Source organism: Lepisma saccharinum, chromosome 22 (genome assembly GCF_977018435.1).
Source record: "Lepisma saccharinum chromosome 22, izLepSacc3.1, whole genome shotgun sequence".
NCBI lineage: Eukaryota > Metazoa > Arthropoda > Insecta > Zygentoma > Lepismatidae > Lepisma > Lepisma saccharinum.
In genome coordinates, this window is record NC_139250.1 from 37,321,135 (window position 1) to 37,340,972 (window position 19,838).

Here is a 19,838-nt window from a genome sequence, read left to right on the forward strand (position 1 = left end):
AGTTTCAGTGTGTGAAAATTCACGTTCAGAAAAGACTCCGTGTACCTAATTGTTACAAAATTTATCAACACTTTAAAACTAAATACCTGAGTAAGAAAATAGGTTTTTCAAAATTCTGTGAACAGAGGCCAAAAAATGTATTTTGGCTGTTAAAAATAAGACTTGTATAATACGTGTGTGTCACCCATCAATATGTGAAGCTCATGATGAATGGAGTTAATTTTGAAAAAGAAAAACTCTGTTAAAGACCAATGAAGGGTACTGAATACACACAACATGCGTTTGTCCAAGATTGTGTAATCCTCTTCGGAACAGAGTGCTTCACAAATTATTGTGCAGAATGTCATGGAGTATATGAATTAAGAGAGAGTTTGGATCCTTATTTAGAAGAATCATTTTTTGAAATCGCATGCAAACAGTTGTTAACAGTTCACCGATGTTCAATGGAGAGAGAGGCAAAAGATGGTGAAGAATTTGTGGAGGATTTCTGTGAGTTACCGTTAAAACTAAAGACTAATGGCTTTATAGCCAAGATGTAGCAATCCTTGTGCAGTGCCAAAATTAAATTCAGACTACATCACTGTAGAATATGATGATAATTCTTGGGTAACATGTATTCTTGTAACACATGTAGACACCACTAACCTGAAAGTTACCTTCTTATATTTTGCACCCAAGTGACCCATTACCACCTAGTATCCAGTTGTCCCGGACATACAGATTATTCCTGCATGTACAGTGTTTATGCATGGACACCTGCTGGATGTGTCTACAGCTTCAGTACAGTTGAAATTTAGAGGTCATCACAACTTTTTGCTCAAGGCTGAAATACACTGGTTAGAGGACTTTTTAAAATAGCTGTATAAGAGACACACATTCATATTTTAGCCTACTTACTTAAAGATTAACTGTAAATTTGGTTTAAAACAGGTAAACAACTGTTTTTTTCAGCACAAGATAACTGTAAATAAAGTATAGAAGTATTAGGGTTAAACAAGTAGAATGAGAATTGAAACATGTAGCCCAAGCTTTGATATTACCATCTAGAAATTCAGTGCAGTTGTGAAGAAGTATCTTTAGACTATGATCCCATGATTGTCCCACCGTGAAATTTTACACATATGCTTACAAAAGGTTTTTCCATAACACATATATTTTTTAAAATTTTCAAAGTTTTTGAAATTTTGAAAAATAAATTTTGGAAAAGAAAACTAAAATTTTGTTTTCTAAATATGGCTGTGTTGCATGAACATCATAGGAGAGTCCTTTAAAAGAGCTTTAAAATGAGTTCAAAATGAACTTTCTAGCTCAAATAGTTTTTTTCACAAAGTACTGTGTTCCTGCAGCACTTCCTTGTGGTCTAAAGCATCAGGCTTTGGGCTCTGGCTACGGGATGTGTGCAGGTTTGAGTCTACTAGGAGAAAGCAAAAGAATTTATCTCCTGATATTTTGGCCTGCTGGCTACCATAATGAGGAAATTGGAGAGCTATGAATGAGTAGCATAATGGGGTCATGGAAAACAGCAAAATATTATAACATATTATGACACCCATGTAGCCTAATGGTTGGCACTCTCACCTCTGGTGCAAGGAGTCCTGGATTTGTAGTCTGGTGGGATCTTCAGTGTTGTAGCAGTGTGAGACCAGTTTGGCAACTAATTGAAAGCAGTAGTAATCCAGTCTGGAAAGCTAAACAAACAGCAGAGACACGACACGATGAAATAATCACGCAGAAGTCTAGCACCGTGAAAACAACCTGCCACATTATTGTCATTTATGCTCTTCCTTTAGGCTACAGTTGTCACTATTATATCCTTGGCTTATGTGGAGTTCATGGTGGGGTGCACAGGTACTGTTATACAGGTGTATCTTCAACTTGTGCTTAGTGTGTAAGGTTAATGTAGAGGAGCATGTGTGTTCATTGCAAATATGGAGCGCTGAGATTGAATCTACCTGTACAGTGATGGTGGACATTCAATGCCTTCTCTACAGGGTGGCTCAATAAGTCACTTAACACCCCCAGTACAAGGCCACTGCAGCGCGCAACATGGAAATGGTGATGACCAATCGTTATCAGGCCAAGGGGGAACCACATTGACGCCACCCACACGGTCGGCGGCCATCTTGATGTCCGCCATCTTGAATTCAACTTCAGAATTTTAAATGGGAAGGGGGTCGTGTGATTTATCAAAATGGGCTAGAATTTCACGAGAAATGCAATGGTGAAGGTTTTTTCGACGTATCTTTAACCAGTAAAAAGTTATGACTGAATTCTTGTACCAATTTGCTCCTTTTCGAGGTGTTAGAAAAATGCCTTAAAATTTGTTTAGTGCATCGGTAATGCATCGAGATCAAAGTGACATCTAGGGAGAGAAGTTCGCATGCCATTGCAAACGATTTTAATCTGATACATCCACGAAGAGCTGCGCATTATGAATGGTTGTCGCGAACAATTTACAGTGGGATGCTTCCATTGAATTAAAAGTCCTTCACAGTGACAAGGCTAATGTTTATGTTCATAAGGAAGTTTATAAACAGAATATTCGATGCTTTTTATCTGATAACTAACTTTGGACAAAAACTGGTTCATAACGATCCCATAAGTGTTCTGGTGTTCTTCCCTATTGAAAAAACTCTGTAAAAAGTACCTTCTTCCATAAGCAACGATGGAAAAAACTGTTTATTTAACAAATCCAAGTAGCCCTAAGCATTTAAGGTTCCGTTGATGGAAAATTGACTAACCAATCGTATTCCACACAGCACGCCACACCATTAACTTACCAACACTAACCATTCAGCTTTGATCTGTCGAAAATGGGTTATCAGATAAAAAGCATCGAATATTCTGTTTATAAACTTCCTTATGAACATAAACATTAGCCTTGTCACTGTGAAGGACTTTTAATTCAATGGAAGCGTCACACTGTAAATTGTTCGCGACAACCATTCATAATGTGCAGCTCTTCGTGGATGTATCCGATTAAAATCGTGTGCAATGGCATGCGAACTTCTCTCCCTAGATGTCACTTTGATCTCGATGCATTACCGATGCGCTAAACAAATTTTAAGGCATTTTTCTAACACCTCGAAAAGGAGCAAATTGGTACAAGAATTCAGTCATAACTTTTTACTGGTTAAAGATACGTCGAAAAAACCTTCACCATTGCATTTCTCGTGAAATTCTAGCCCATTTTTATATTTCTCATGACCCCCTTCCCATTTAAAATTCTGAAGTTGAATTCAAGATGGCGGACATCAAGATGGCCGCCGACCATGTGGGTGGCGTCAATGTGGTTCCCCCTTGGCCAGGCAATGATTGGTCATCGCCATTTTCACATTCCATGCCGCAGTGGCCTTGTACTGAGGGTGTTAAGTGACTTATTGAGCCACCCTGTAATATGGCCATGCTTATCATGAATCAAGCTGTGTGCTCTAAATATTTGGATTTTGAAGGTCTTGCAGTGAATCAATTAGACTTTTAAGTGGACCAAAAAGATGTAAACAATATAAGTGTCTCTATGGTCAGTGTAATTTTCACATTTATCATTCAGAATTTTTTTTCCAGCTAAAAGAGAAAATTTAATGAGACATACAAAAATTTAATTAAGAACAACTATAACGATCTTTTAAATGTTCATGTAGGATATAAATCAGAAGTAAATTAAGTACACACAGCAGAACCTTTAGTTCCAAAACCTAACTTGACTGAAGTTAAAGATGCTATTAAGAGGCTACAGAATAACAAAGCACCTGACATTGATTTAATACAAGCTGAGTTAAATAAATATGGTGGGTATTCGTTAATATGTCAAATTCATGAATGGGGAGGGAAGAGTAGTTTACAGGATTCTTGTTGGGAAACCTGATGGTAAGAGACATGTAGGAAGGCCAAGATAAAGATGGAGCAATAAGGTTGAGATGGACTTAAAGGAAATCGATAAGTATGGAAAAGAGGAGATAATCTTGCTCTGGATGGGGACAGATGGAAGGTTTGTGTTGCTTCAGTTACAAAACCTTTGGGTTTAAGAAGGCCAGATATTTAGTTAGTTGACATACCAAGAAATTAAACAGCAATAACTGAATTTTTATAAATAGTCTCTGTGCTTTCTTGTAATTTTTCTAGTTTTGTTAGGAATTTTCAAAACCTTCAAACACAGCTACCTCTTGCATCCAAGATATGCTAAACTTCATGTGCCCCAATGTTCAAGAACTTAGTAGTTACTTGTTATATATATATATGTGTTTCTAAAGGTCGTTTACAATGCTTGGCAGGTGATTCCTCACACGAAAACAAGCAAAAACTGAGAGTTCCATTTTTACGACTGAGGCTTCGTTTCCGAGATAGGAGCCTCGCAAAAGGTGACAAAGTAAAGTGAATGTCACACCTAACTGGGATGAATACTATCACAGATAGAGAGGCGGTTCCAAGGGAATCATCAAGGAATCGTATGTGCTCAGTCCGGAAGTCACTATGAAAAGTTCACTGCACGCATGTGCAATGGAGTCCTCAAAGAAATTGGGGATTTCCAGCAAGAACAATGCATGGAAAGGGTATGTGACACAGCAAGAAGGACCGTGACAATGAGAAATGCATTAAAGACCACACATCCCGACCTCAAACATCAAGACATGAGCACGGAACACAAAATCCGAAAAGTTGAGCACAGTGCATACTCCAGTTACACGTGAGGAATGAACGAATCATGTCATGTGGCATACGAGACACACATTACTCCACCAGGAGGAGGGAAAGAAGAACACAATCAGATGTTTGCGACAACGTGTATTATATCCCCCTACACACACACACACACACACACACACACACACACACACACACACACACACACACACACACACACACACACACACACACACACACACACAAACAAACCACAAATGCTACAATGTCTTAAGCACAGACAGTGCGTGTCACTGTACACCAACTGAAGATGTCACTTTCACCACACAAAGTAGGTGGGGAGCAATACCAAGAGTGTTCTCACTGGGATTTGCCGAGGGCGATAATCACAGACAGTTTTCAGAATGTCGGCCGTTCACTTCTATGCAGAGCTGACAGCGACATATCAAGGATTGTCGAGAACGAGCAAACAAGCTAGGTGTATCTGCTACCGTCGCGGCAGCAACATTGATGCGAGCAACGAGGACCTGAGCTGATATGACAGGTGTGTCGTATACGAGGGTTTTAATTTCTCCCCAGAAGAAAAAATAGAGAGGGTTGAGATCTGGCGACCTCGGTGGCCAAGGAACAGGCTCATCCCTACCAATGAACCTATTGCGAAAGAAGTCATGCAGGAAATGTCGTACATTACGATCGAAATGAGCTGGTGCCCCATCGTGTGGGTACCACATTTCTTGCTGCAGTGCGAAAGGTACGGTCTCCAACGGTTCAGGCAGAACCTCACTAAGAAATGCATGATACGTGCGAACATTCATGCGAACAGGGAGAATGTATGGTCCAATTAAATGATCTTGTACTACCCCGCATCACACATTCACTGAAAACCTGTGCTGGTGATGGGCCATAAACAGTGCATGTGGGTTGTCAAAGTCCCAGACATGACTATTTCTACTATTGAAGACATCCATCCTGGTGAAAATGGCTTCATCTGTCCACAATACCTTTGCCCCGAAGTGAGGTTTTGTGTCCAGCTGATGCAACAACCATTGGCAAAACTCCATAGGAGGGAGAAAGTCACAAGGTAACAGTTCTTGTACTTTCTGCAGTTTAAAAGGGTGCATTCCTTCCTCTGACAACACTCGCCAAAGATTCACATGAGACGTGTTTCGTGCCTGAGCGAGCATGCGCGTACTGGTGCCAGGATGTTCTGCGACCGCTGTTATAACTTGACAAGTTTAAAAACAAGATGCTGCAATCCATTGTTTGCGCACATCACATTTCCCCACTCCATTGTCTGCGGCGACTTTGGTTTGCAGTGTTGCAACCTGGAGGGAGCAGAATCGTCGGAGAATTTTCAACGAATTTTGAATGTGAAAGGCATGAATTAGTATCCCCTCACCTCACCTATGCTACCTATTGATTACGCTAAATTCTAAATACATCTTGATATTTTCCCTTTAAACCTTAAATGAATTAAGTTATATTAGGGATATTTCTTACCAGCACAAGAAATGTATGAAATATAATGATAGAAAAATGAAAAATATATAAACGATAGAACTGAGCTCACCTTCTAAATGCTTTCTAGTTTTCCTTCTAGAGTTTCACTCTCCCACTCATCCGAGTCTGTGTCTACTGATGAATCTGTGTCCGTGTCTGAATTGGCTTCACCAAGTCTAATTATCAGTTCATCTACACGCTCGTCCATAAGTCCATCTATCTCTTTCAAAGGAAGAATCTTGCAGCCAAGAGTAAAGAGCATGAACATTTCAATGCTTTAGAATAGAACACAGGCAAGCGTGTTATCAGATTGCCTTCTCCTAGTGATTGTTGTACGATAAACAAACGAACCACCATCCCCACTCTGTTAAAAAAGAAAAAAAAAAGGCCACTGCTTGATGTCGCATTTAGAAAATGAAGTCATTCGCCCTGTAGTTTCTCTTCGTTATAAACCTTAACGCACGTGCGTAATACTACAGTTTATGATCGGCACACCGCACGCATTTTCAAAGGCCGGATTAAATAAAAGGAACCACTGATATAATAGGAGCCTGCATCCACCGTCATGCTAAACAGTGAAAATCGTTTGTCATATTTGTTTTAGCTTAATTTTGCTGAGTTGACACCACTGGTACTCTCAATGCCAGACCAGTGAGTAGAAGAGTGGTGGGGAGGATGACGTAATAAAAAGTGCTCTGCAGCGATCTGCGCATATCGGGACTTAACTTGTCAGGCTATAACACATCTTCTGCAAACTGATGTGTGCGTACACTTTGGGGTCTTCCAACTTCTTGCCGCGACGGTAACACTGACCCTGTTTCACGCAGTCGACTGTCCACTACCTGTAAGAAGGTTTGAGACAGTAAATGTCTATGTGGAAAGCATTCTCCATAAAGACGCCTTGCCTCATGGCTATTACAACGTGCCTCCCCATACATGAGATGCATGTCTGCTAGCTGCTGGGCTGTATACGCAGCCATCTGTGTAATAGGGAGCTGGAACTGCAAAGTATCGTTTTTTTTTGTTTTTTTTTTTTTTTTAACACTGGCACACTGCACAAATTGGCCGTATCACCGTACGAACACCACAGACAATTGTTGCAATACTTGACTTGCCCACTCCACCACGTCAACTTCTTTCAATACAACATACTAGTACTCTTCAATGCGTATGACAACCTAGAGCGAAATGCTGATCATATCCCAGCACCTGCAACACGACTGGGACGACTGCCGGAGAGAACCAACCCTTCGAGCTTCTCTTGCGGGTACAGCAGTCATGAAGGTCAAACGTAGACTACGAGAGCCAGACTCTCCTGCACAGCGCTTCCAAAACTGGTCTCTTTTACCTCACAGTGATTGTGTGCGAATACTCTTGGTATTGCTCCCCACCCCCTTTGTGTGGTGAGTGACATCTTCAGTCGGTGTACAGTGACACGCACTGTCTGTGCATAAGACATTGTAGCATTTGGTGTTTGTTGTGTGTGTGGGGGGGGGGGGGGTATTACATAGTTGTCACATGTAAAAATACACGTCGCAATCATCTGCTATTGTGTTTTTCTTTCCCTCCTCCTGGTGGAGTAATGTGTCTCTCGTATGCCAAATGACATGATTCGTTCATTCTTCGCATGTAACTGGGGTATGCAACCATGCTCAACTTTTCACATTTTGTGTTCCGTGCTCATGTTTTGATGTTTGAAGTCGGGATGTGTTGTCTTTAACGCATTTCTCATTGTCACGGTCCTTCTTGTTGTGTTACATACCCTTTCCATGCATTGTTCTTGCTGGAAATCCCCAATTCCTTTGAGGACTCCATTGCGCATGCGTGCAGTGAACTTTTCATAGTGACTTCCGGACTGAGCGCACATGATTCCTTGACGATTCCCTTGGAACTGCCTCTCTATCTGTGATAGTATTCATCCCAGTTAGGTGTGACATTGACTTTACTTTGTCACCTTTTGCGAGGCTCCTATCTCGGAAACAAAGCCTCAGTCGTAAAAATGGAACTCACAGTTTTTGCTTGTTTTCGTGCGAGGAATCACCTCCCAAGCATTCATTGTAAACGACCTTTAGAAACACCCTGTATATACATACATACATACATACATACATATATATATATATATATATATATATATATATATATATATATGTGTGTGTGTGTGTGTAAGGTCAGATGATGATGGGCAGACACACCCATTCTACTTGCTTAGTACTGTAGAGGTCTAATTTTACTTGTCTCTAAAGCGAACTATTGACAATTGCACAGGAAATGCATTGTGAGGAATGTCATTATTTTTTTTGCTCTTAAAAACAACGTTAATATTGAGATTAAAATTTGGTCTAAGTGGTAAGAAAAATATATTAATATTATTTGTTGAATCAAAAACATATTTACATTTCTATGAGTATGTCCTCATTAACAGTCTATTCTACTATCTTCTGTCTTCAATGATCTGTATGTAAAATACATTACCTGCTTAAGAAGTGACACTACATTTATGTGTTATTCTATTTTTTTTTCAGATACTTGAACAAGAACTATGTAGAAGGAGGGATTCAAGAACTCCCAAGGTCAATTACACATCTGCTAGTATCTGCAGAAGAGTTAGGTGAACAAGGGCACCCAGAAAATAATACAGAAAATACAAATGGGATAGGAAAATTTGAGATGCAAACTTCAGCAATCTCCCTTCAAACCAGAGCATGTACTGACCACACCAAAAATGATAACAGGAGGAAGCAATATATATGTTCCATCTGCAACAAATTTTTGTCTTACAAATCAGGTTTCATAATTCATGAAAGAGTTCACACAAGAGAGAAGCCTTTTAATTGTTCAATTTGCAACAAAAATTTTGCTGATAAGCCCATTCTTTATAGGCATTTAAGAATTCATACCAATAAGCCCATCAATTGTTCAATTTGCAACAAAGATTTTGTCCTTAAAAAATGTCTCAATGTACATATGAGGCTTCACAGCAAGGAGAAGTGTTTCAATTGTTCAATTTGCAACAAAGATTTTACCACTAGACAAAAGTTTATTAAGCATGTGAGAGTTCATACCAAGGAGAAGCCTTTCCTTTGTTCAATATGCAATAAAAGTTTTTCTCGAAAAGAGCATCTTAATGTACATATGAGGTTTCACACCAAAGAGAAGCCTTTCAATTGTTCAATTTGCAACAAAGATTTTGCTGATAAACGTTATCTCATTGTGCATACGAGAGTTCATACCAAGAAGAAGCCTTTTCTTTGTTCAATTTGCAAAAAAAGTTTTTCTCAAAAAGGGCATCTTAATGTACATATGAGGCTTCACACCAACGAGAAACCTTTCAATTGTTCAATTTGCAACAAAGATTTTCTCCACAAAACGAGTCTCAATGTACATATGAGGCTTCACACCAAGGAGAAGTGTTACAATTGTTCAATTTGCAGCAAAGATTTTCCCGATAAATGCAAACTTATTAGGCATGTGAGAGTTCATACCAAGGAGAAGCCTTTCCTTTGTTCAATTTGCAATAAAAGTTTTTCTCAAAAATGGCATCTTAATGCACATTTAAGGCTTCACACCAAAGAGAAGCCTTTCCTTTGTTCAATTTGCAATAAAAGTTTTTCTCAAAAAGGTTCTCTTAATGTACATATGAGGTTTCACACCAAAGAGAAGCCTTTCAATTGTTCAGTTTGCAACAAAGATTTTGCTGTTAAAGGGAATCTCAATGAACATATGAGGCTTCACACTAACAAGAAACCTTTCAATTGTTCAATTTGCAACAAAGATTTTGCTTTAAAAGGGAATCTCAGTAAACATATGAGGCTTCACACCAATGAGAAACCTTTCAATTGTTCATTTTGCAGCAAAGATTTTACCGTTAGACACAGTCTTATTAAGCATGTGAGAGTTCATACCAAGGAGAAGCCTTTCCTTTGTTCAATTTGCAATAAACTTTTTTCTCAAAAATGGTCTCTTAATGTACATATGAGGTTTCACACTAAAGAGAAACCTTTCAATTGTTCAATTTGCAACAAAGATTTTGCCACTAAAAGCAATCTTATTAGTCATGTGAGAGTTCATACCAAGGAGAAGCCTTTCAATTGTTCAGTTCGCAACAAATATTTTGGCCTTAAAGGGAGTCTCAATGTACATATGAGGCTTCATACCAAAGAGAAGCCTTTCAAATTGCAACAAAGATTTTGCTATTAAATGGAGTCTCAATGAACATAATGAGGCTTCACACCAATGAGAAACCTTTTTGTTGTTCAATTTGCAATAGAAGTTTTTCTCAAAAAGGGTCTCTTAATGTACATATGAGGTTTCACACCAAAGAGAAGCCTTTCAATTGTTCAATTTGCAAAAAAGATTTTGTCAATAAAGGCAATCTTATTAGTCATGGGAGAGTTCATACCAAGGAGAAACCTTTCAATTATTCAGTTTGAAACAAAGATTTTGGCCTTAAAGGGAGTCTCAATGTACATATGAAGCTTCACACCAAAGAGAAGACTTTCAATTGTTCAATTTGCAACAAATATTTTGCTGTTAAAGGGAGTCTTAATGAACATATGAGGCTTCACACCAACAAGAAACCTTTTTGTTGTTCAATTTGCAACAAAGATTTTACCTTTAGACAAAATCTTATTAGGCATGTGAGAGTTCATACCAAGGAGAAGCCTTTCCTTTGTTTAATTTGCAATAAAAGTTTTTCTCAAAAAGGGTCTCTTAATGCACATACATATGAGGTTTCACACCAAAGAGAAGCCTTTCAATTGTTCAATTTGCAACCAAGATTTTGTCCTTAAAGAGCATCTTAATGTACGTATAAGGATTGTTCTCACCAAAGAGAAACCTTTCGATTGTTCAATTTGCAACAAATATTTTGTCCTTAAAAAGCATCTTAATGTACATATGAGGATGCTTCACACCAAGAAGAAGCCTTTCAACTGTTCAATTTGCAACAATAATTTTGTCATTAAAGGGATACTCAGTGTACATATGAGGCTTCACACCAAAGAGAAGCCATTCCTTTTTTCAATTTGCAATAAAAGTTTTTCTCAAAAAGGGTCTCTTAATGCACATATATATGAGGTTTCACACCAAAGAGAAGCCTTTCAATTGTTCAATTTGCAACCAAGATTATGTCCTTCAAGAGTATCTTAATGTACGTATGAGGATTGTTCACACCAAAGATAAGCATTTCAATTGTTAATTTGCAACAAAGATTTTGTCATTAGAAGCAATCTTATTAGGCATGTGAGAGTTCATACTAAGGAGAAGTCTTTGAAACAAAGATTTTGCCACTAAAAGGAGTTTGTGTACATATGCAGGGTACCGACACACCTGGAAAGCTGGAACCTTTAAAATCTCAGGGAATTTGCAAAGAAAATAAAAATATCATGGAAAATTATCTAATTGATCACACATCCCAATAAAGTACATCTGAAGGACTAGATTATGCTCGTATTTGCTGATAATGAAATATACAGCTAATGTAATTATTAACACAGAAACTTCAACCCCTTCAGACCCTTTGTACGTGATCATGTACATCACTTTTATTATTTTTTTAATGCGTGATAGCAAATGTTTCAGCGTTTGATTTTTTTCCGCATGATTTTGTACATTTCTTCTTCTGAGAAATCGCTAAGCTACTGACACCTGTTATCATCGACAGAAAATAGAGAGTAAATATCAATGGTGGTGGGAATTGTTGACTACATTGAAAGAAAATATCCTACATTTTGTTTCACTTTAACATAGATTTAGATTAGATCATGTACATGCCAAAAATGTATGGATATGTTTTGAGAAAAAATAAATTATGTTGTTTTTGTAATCAGGGCTACATTTATAGCTACATTTCAGCATTTTTTAAAATTTTTTTTGTTATTGAAAAAAAAATCAGGTCTGAAGGGGTTAACCCACTTTACACAACCTACTTTGGAAGATACAGACTTTAGATATGTTTGTTTTGCATCACAGATTATTGAATATTGTCTCTTTCTAAACTTCTTTTTCCGAAAGTGTGAATATGTACGTATTGGCTTTGTATATTATGTACTGTAATACGGTTTAGAAAATATATATTTAACTCCCAATAAAATCCTGTGACCTTGATCCATAATTATATGGTTCATTCTTAAAATGAACAAGGAGATGGTTTAAAAAAAAAAAAAAAATTGTTGAAACTTTGTAAAAATAATGAGAAATTGTCCTTCAAGAATGTAATCAAATGCTACCTTGGCCAAGATCATTTGCTCCAAGCAATTTTTAAAATTGGCTTTTCCACAGATGGGACTTTCATCTCCGTAAAGTGAATTTTGTAGTCCTTGGAGTGGATTTGTGTATTATTTCCCTTTTAACCAAACTTTTTTTTCTGTAACTAATCTTTTCCTTGGTAAAAATTAGACGTGAACTTTTATTTTTTTGATCATAAAATTTTTGTTCGAAGTAATTGCTCTATCTCAAGGTATTTATCTTTTTAGCAGTTTTTCATGTTAATACTTGGCAGTATAGCTGCTTTCTTCTTTGATAAGATAAGATCTTTATTGCCATAAGACATTACAAGAATGTATCGACATCTTCAACTTTTATTATTTATTTATACATTAAATATAATAAATAATTACTAGTTTCATGTTATAAGGACAAAATTTATGTATCAAGATCTCAAGTATAAAATTCTTTGAGCAAATATTTCTCAAAATCTATTGAGTAGTATTCATTAACTTCATAAAGACACTCATTTTTTAAAATTTTTGGAATAAACTTCTTAAAACTATTGATTTGTAGAGATTTTTAAGATTTGTGGTAGTTGATTCTAAATTTTCACTACCATATATGTCATATTTTTTTGGGATTTACTATGTTGGTATCTTCTTATACTTAGATTGTCTCGATTTCTTGTATTGTATTGATGATTTATACTGTTTGTCAGAAACTTTTGTATATTATTATGTACTAAATATAAAATCTTCTAGATATAGAGTCATGGTAGACTGAGTATTTCCAACTCAACAAATAAAGGGCAACAGTGTGATTATGAGTATGCAACAGTATGAGCCTTGCAGATTATTCTCACTGCTTTTTTTAAAAATTTAAATATTTTATTTATTTGCATGTTATTACCCCATACTTGCACATCATAATTCAAAATGCTATGAATCTGAACATAGTATACTTTCAGTAGTACATCACTATCTACACATCCACTCAGTCTACGTAACATATATATATATATATATTATGATATTTTTTAGCTGTATAATTAATATGATCTATGCATGTTAGATGTGTATCAATATATAGATCTAAGAATTTTAATTGCTTCGTGCCTCCTATTCCTGCCTTATTATTATAAGTAACATTTATTTCACTAATTTTCTGTAGGTTCAGAGCTATATTATTGACTGCTACACCAGTTTTTAAAAATATTTGTTCGACTTTATCTTTTTTATTCTGTGAATTCACTTTAAGTGCAAAGTCATCTGCAAATAAATATCCATCACTTTGATCATTATCTACACAAAAAGAACAACTGACACTTGCATTTTTTATGGTAACGCATGAATTCTGATTTGAAGGCTAACTAAAGAAATTATTGGAAATAAGAAAACCTGAATATATTCAACAGAAGGCAAATTAAAATTTATTGTTAGTAAGATAAATTAGAACAAAAACGAAAGTTACAGAAAACTACCAAAAAAAAAAGAAAAATGGAAATCTTACCAATATTTTTTTTTTATATTGTTAACTGGTACTGGTCGGGTATATAAGCTGTCTAGTAGCGGGTGTTACTTCCCCTGCCATCAATTAAAGCTTGTAACTGCCGTGGCATACTTCGAATAAGTTTGGCAATCACTTATTGGTTCAATTGCTCCCATTCTTCTTGAATAGCAAGTCTTAGCTCTTCAATTGTTTCTGGAACTATTGCGCAGTTTCTGATATGTCGTTTCAGTTGATCCCAGATGTGCTCTATCAGATTTAGGTCCGGACTTTGTGGTGGCAATTCTAATCGCGTAATCGCAACTTTGTCCAAGTACTCCATGACAATATTCACAATGTGAGGACGTGCATTGTTATGCATAAAATCAAAGTTCGGGCCTGTGAATGGTGCATATGATACTACATGATCTGCCACACATTCTGTAATATACCTGCAAGCTGCCATTGCCCCATTCTGTACAAGAACCTACTCTGTACGTCCTTGTAAAGAGATACCTCCCCAGACTATGACATCACCGCCTCCAAAGGGTGTTATTTCAATGAAACAACATTGTGCATAACGCTCATTAGGTCTTCTATACACATATTCATGCCATTTGAAGTCGTACAACGGTCTCTTAAGACTATGATATGCATTAAACGATCTTCCCGTGCTGTTGTGCATCGTTTCTGACCAGAACCCGGTCTTCAACCATAGGAACCAGTTGCATCGTATCATCTGAGAGCTTCATGGATAGTACTTCGTGCTATATTTAGCATCCAAGCAATATAGTGTACACTACGACCATCATCACGAAGCGTTACTGCTTTTACTACCTGTTTACGTCTCATTTTGAAGCTAGCAAACTTACAATACACTGGCAAGAAAAATACCAGCAATGACAATGTCAATAATATCTGTTTCTATGGTTACTATGACCCAAAATTCATCGCTCTCTAGACATTAAACAAAATGACATAAACAAAAATTGAAAATCAATGGATTAAAACAAAATTGCTTGAAATTGATTTTAAGCCTACTAGGTGTTCCAAATAAGTAAATACGAGTAAATAAATAAATAAATAGATAAATAATAAATGGAAAATGTTCAATAATGAATGTTCAATTGTTCAATACTTAACTGAGAGTGTAATTCATAAGTATTGCAATTCAGATGTCAAATATCAAGGTGTCCATTTTTTTTTGTCCAGCAGTATATATTGACTGGTAAGTCATTAATATACTGTATATATTAAATAAAAGAGGTCCTAATACAGAACCTTGTGGTACACCATATTTCAATATTCTTCCCTTAAAGTAGTTACGAGGGGCGATCAGGTTGCTCTGACCCTAACATAGAAAGAGCGCCAATAGGGTTTCAATTGTTTTTTTATTTTTCAACATACTCCCCTGCAACTCCAATGCACTTCTCCCATCGGTGCTCCAACGCGTGGATACCTTGCAAAAAAAATCTTACGACTGGTCCTCCAACCATGAGTCCACAGCCCTTACCACCTCAGAATCATCAGAAAATTTTTGCCCACGAATGTCATTCTTCAAATGTTTGAACAAATGGAAATCACTGGGGGCCAAATCTGGGGAATAGGGTGGGTGGGGCAGCAATTCGAACGATGCATCTGCGATAGCGGCCCTTGCAATGCGTGAGGTGTGGACAGGTTCATTGTCCTGGTGAAGGAGCACGCCACGGGTCAACATCCCACGCCTCTTTTTCTTGATGGAATCACGTAATTTCTTGATTAGGTCACTGTAGTATGTGCCAGTGATGGTTTGGCCTCTTTGTAGATAGTCCACAAGAAGGACATCCTTGCAGTCCCAGAAAATTCAGGCCATCACCTTCTTGGCTGACGTTTGCACCTTGAACTTCTTCGTTGGTGGAGAATGTGGGTGTTTCCACTCCATGCTTTGTGATTTTGTTTCTGGGTGGAAGTTATGGACCCATGTTTCATCCATAGTTACAAATCGGGCAAGGAAATAGTCTATATCAGCACGAAACTTGTCAAGAAGTTTTTGACTGATGAGCACTCGGGTGTGCTTCTGATCTGGGGTGAGGTTTCGAGGGACCCATCTTGCAGGAATTTTTTTCATTTGCATTTCCTGGGTAATTATGTCTTGCACAGTGCCATATGACAGGCCACACATCTCAGCAACATGACGGATAGTGACTCGACGATCCTTCAGCACGACATCGTGGACTTTGTTAATGTTTTCGGTCGTCATGACAGTTTTTGGTGCTCCACCTGCATGTTCATCCTCACACGACTCTCTCCCACAATTAAACTCACGACACCATCTCTTCACCATACTGTATGAAGGAGCACTGTCCCCTAATGTATCCACCAAGTCCTCATGAATTTTGGATACCGTCCACTTCATCTTCACAAAATATTTGATCACCGCTCTCACCTCAGTTTTCTCCATTCTGGCACATTGACACAACTTCACTCAGTTAAAGCCCTGTAAAAAGAAAACTGTACGTTACTTAGACTTGCAATTCAGATTGAAAGCATATAAAGGATCACTAAACTATAACAAAATAAAAAATCAATCATGACGTCATTCCTTCTATGTTAGGGTCGGAGCAACCTGATCGCCCCTCGTACCTTCACTATACACAGTCTGTGTCCTATTACATAAATATGAGTATACAGGGTGGCTACAAACAAGCAGAAATGAAATTCCCTGACTTTTCCAGGTTTTCCATGACAATTACAAACTAAATTGATGTTTTTCAGATGGAAATAATAAACTCATACAGATCCAGGTATGGATTTTTTTGTTAAGTATCAATATTATCTTCTATGAAATTGACAATTTCACAATTCTCTATTATTTGAATTCAAACTGCAAATTAGTGAATTTGGAAAATGATTACAATTCACAAGGTAGGTAAGGATTATGGAATTTTATCATACACGGTAAGTTTAAAATAAAATACTTGATTATTTTTTATGTTACAACTAAATGAGATTAGAGTGAAGAGTCATTGATTAAGAAATACATTTTATAATTTATCAGTCTCCTTATCCATTCTTGGTATTATATGTTGGTATTTCCACTGAGGTTTGGAACCCTCTGCTTGCAAGAACCATGAGTGCAGACTCATTTTTCGATGCATAAAGCTACTCTCTTCTCTGTAAAGCAAACAACTTAACTCTTGCATATAAGTGAAATAATTGAATTGTACAAAAGAAAGTGTCATATTTCCTTACATTATCGATGGGATATCTGCTTCAGTAAGGTATATCCAAGTGAAGTACTGTGAAACTGACAACATGCAGTTATACCGTTATTGCTGATGAAAAGGGTATGTAGGTATTAGAAATTTAATGCAAGCAATTTATGGAATTGCATTGTATAGGTACCTGATTTAGCTAAGGATCATTCCATGCCAAATGATCCAATGGTGGTTTCATGACCATCTTAGAAAAATTATTTCATTTTTACTACATACGTTTATACATGTTTCTAGATATCAAAACCCATGTTCAAAAAAATATTGTCTTTAGTTCTCCTGGGACAGCCATTTTTCCAACATGGCGCAAATTTTTTTTTTTTTTTTTTTGGGCTCATGTAGCACTTTTCACAAACCTTAATATCTTTAAAACCATTAGAGCTAGACACCTGAAACAAAATTCATTTTGTGGCTAGTGAAGTATACACTCTATGATATTCAAGTATGTTTTGCTTAAAATTGCATCGTAAGTACGAAAATTATGGTGGGAATTGAGGTAACAATAGTTGGAAAATGTGATGTTTTCAATAAAGGGGTTTATTCTAAGGCTTGATTTTTTTTTTCATGTGTATTCCTGCCTGCAGGGTGTCTGTAAATAAAATATCAGTGCTTAGTAATGCAACCCTTTTTTTACAGCATGGGCTCAAACATGGCCGTTCATTGACTTTTGTCAGTTTTTGGGGTTAAATATCTCAGATGGGTCCTCTTGAAAAATTCTGAAATTTGTCACAAAGGAAGCCCTGCATGAACCTAACTTACAGTAAAAATCTCAACTTTTAGATTTAACTAGTTTTGGTCAATATGTCACCTAATTTCTGACCTTTCAAAGTAAGGTTAAACTACATCCCATACTAAGAATAATGAAGTATTTTCTTTTTCTTTTTTAAATTTGGGTTGAATAAAGCATCAGAAAATATAGAAACATAAGGGTTTAATGCTTGACTTACCATAAATTGAAATTACAAGGTATGACAATTGAATATCTGCGACATCTCATTGCAAAAGGTTTGATTTATTAGGTACCCATGACGGGTTAGTGTTGTCAGCTCCGAAACTGAGCTTCTCCCAGATTTTTTTAAAATGTAGCTTAAGATAGCAATGGCATGCCCAGGAATTTCGGAAAGGGGGGGGGGGTTACATATATATACGTTTTTAGTATACAGCCCTGTTTTGCCACATTATCCTGCCTTTGATGTAATTGTTTATGGAATACTCCGTCGAAGGTATTGGGTTATGATGCACCAACCCCTCCTTGGGCACTCCACTGAAAGTAAGCTATTTATTTTGGAGGGTCAAAGCTGGTAGAATATATTATTTTTTAGTTTTCTTTATTTTCCACATATTTTGTTTCAAGAAAAGACATTCGTTGAAGTAGATGTGAGTCATGCACAGCAGAAGATTCAGATATATGTTTTGATAGGATGTGAGACAAGGCTGGATTGATCTATGCATGGACAATCTCAGCTGTCATTCTTCCTTTGCTTAATGTGCCAAAAGTAGCGACTTGTGAAAGTCCATTATCTGTGACTGGAAATGGAGTGTTCTCTAGAATTTTTAACTGGAGAGGACTGCCATAAATACACTTTTGGTAAGATTCCCAAAGACCTAATTAATGTTAACGAACTCAGTGAAAATTATAAAACACTTCTTAGGTCAAGACTACAGGTGGATGGCTTAGAGACAATATGCAAATATCATTGAAAGTAGGTTTTTTATATGGTAAAGTATGTTTGTAATCTTCAGAAGTACCTCTTAAAAAAAGTTCAGTAAGGGAATTTTTAAAATAAATTTGCATCATAGTGTCAAGAAAGCGTTATACCAGTTAAATAAACATGCCTGACATGTTGGAGTAAAATTTTCATATCTGGAGAAAGTGACTCACTTAAATGCCAGAATGTAAATGATAGCTTTGTGCCAACACAAGAAAAACTAAAGGAAATGCATGAAGTCTGTTCTGTTTTTTATACATCTCCTGTTTCAAAACTGAGGAGGCTGATTGCAGAAAAACAAAGTGCTCTTGCTCGAAAAACTATTCACATCATACAAGGAGTGCAAAGGAAACTGGAAAGTTGCTTTTCACAAAGTATTAGAACTGAAGATAAGGAAGGCTAGTGTGACAATCCTTTGCATGGCCAGAACAATCATATAATGGGAATTATAAGAAGAAAAATGTAAATTAGCGAAAACTAATGTTGAAAAGATCAGAATCATCGGTTTGATTGCTACCACTTGGTCAAGAAAAAATATGTGTGATGAACTGAAGGTTTATGATAATTTACTTAGGAACTTAGTGAATGAACAAAGAATACTGTCTTATTTAACAAAGAGAGTGAATAAGAAACTGGAGCTGACAACACCAACTGGTCGTGGGTACATAATAAAACAAACCTTTTGCAATGAGATGTCGCACATTTTCAATTATCATACCTTGCATTTTCAATTTATGGTAAGTCAAGTATTAAACCCTTATGTTTCTATATTTTCTGCGGCTTTATTTAAACCAAATTTAAAAAAGAAAAAGAAAATACTTAATTATTCTAAGTATGGTATGTAGTTTGACGTACTTTGCAACGCCAAAAATTAGGTGACAAATTGACCAAAACGAGTTGAATCGAAAAGTTGAGATTTTTACTGTGAGTTAGGTTCATGCAGGGCTTCCTCTGTGCCAAATTTCAGAATTTTTCAAGAGGACCCATCTGAGATATTTAACCCCAAAACCTGACAAAAGTCAGTGAATGGCCATGTTTG

The 19,838-nt window shown here is 36.8% G+C and overlaps 1 protein-coding gene across 1 annotated transcript in view; it reads left to right on the forward strand.

Annotated features, from left to right (window-relative positions):
- Nucleotides 1-13,312, forward strand: part of LOC146004639 (uncharacterized) — a 726,328-nt gene extending 713,016 nt beyond the window's left edge. The window contains exon 4 of the mRNA XM_083143539.1: nucleotides 8,667-13,312. Coding sequence (XP_082999665.1) covers nucleotides 8,667-10,341 — 1,675 coding nt within the window. The 3' untranslated portion in view covers nucleotides 10,342-13,312. The remainder of the gene's footprint in view (nucleotides 1-8,666) is intronic.
- The last annotated feature ends 6,526 nt before the right edge of the window (nucleotides 13,313-19,838 follow it).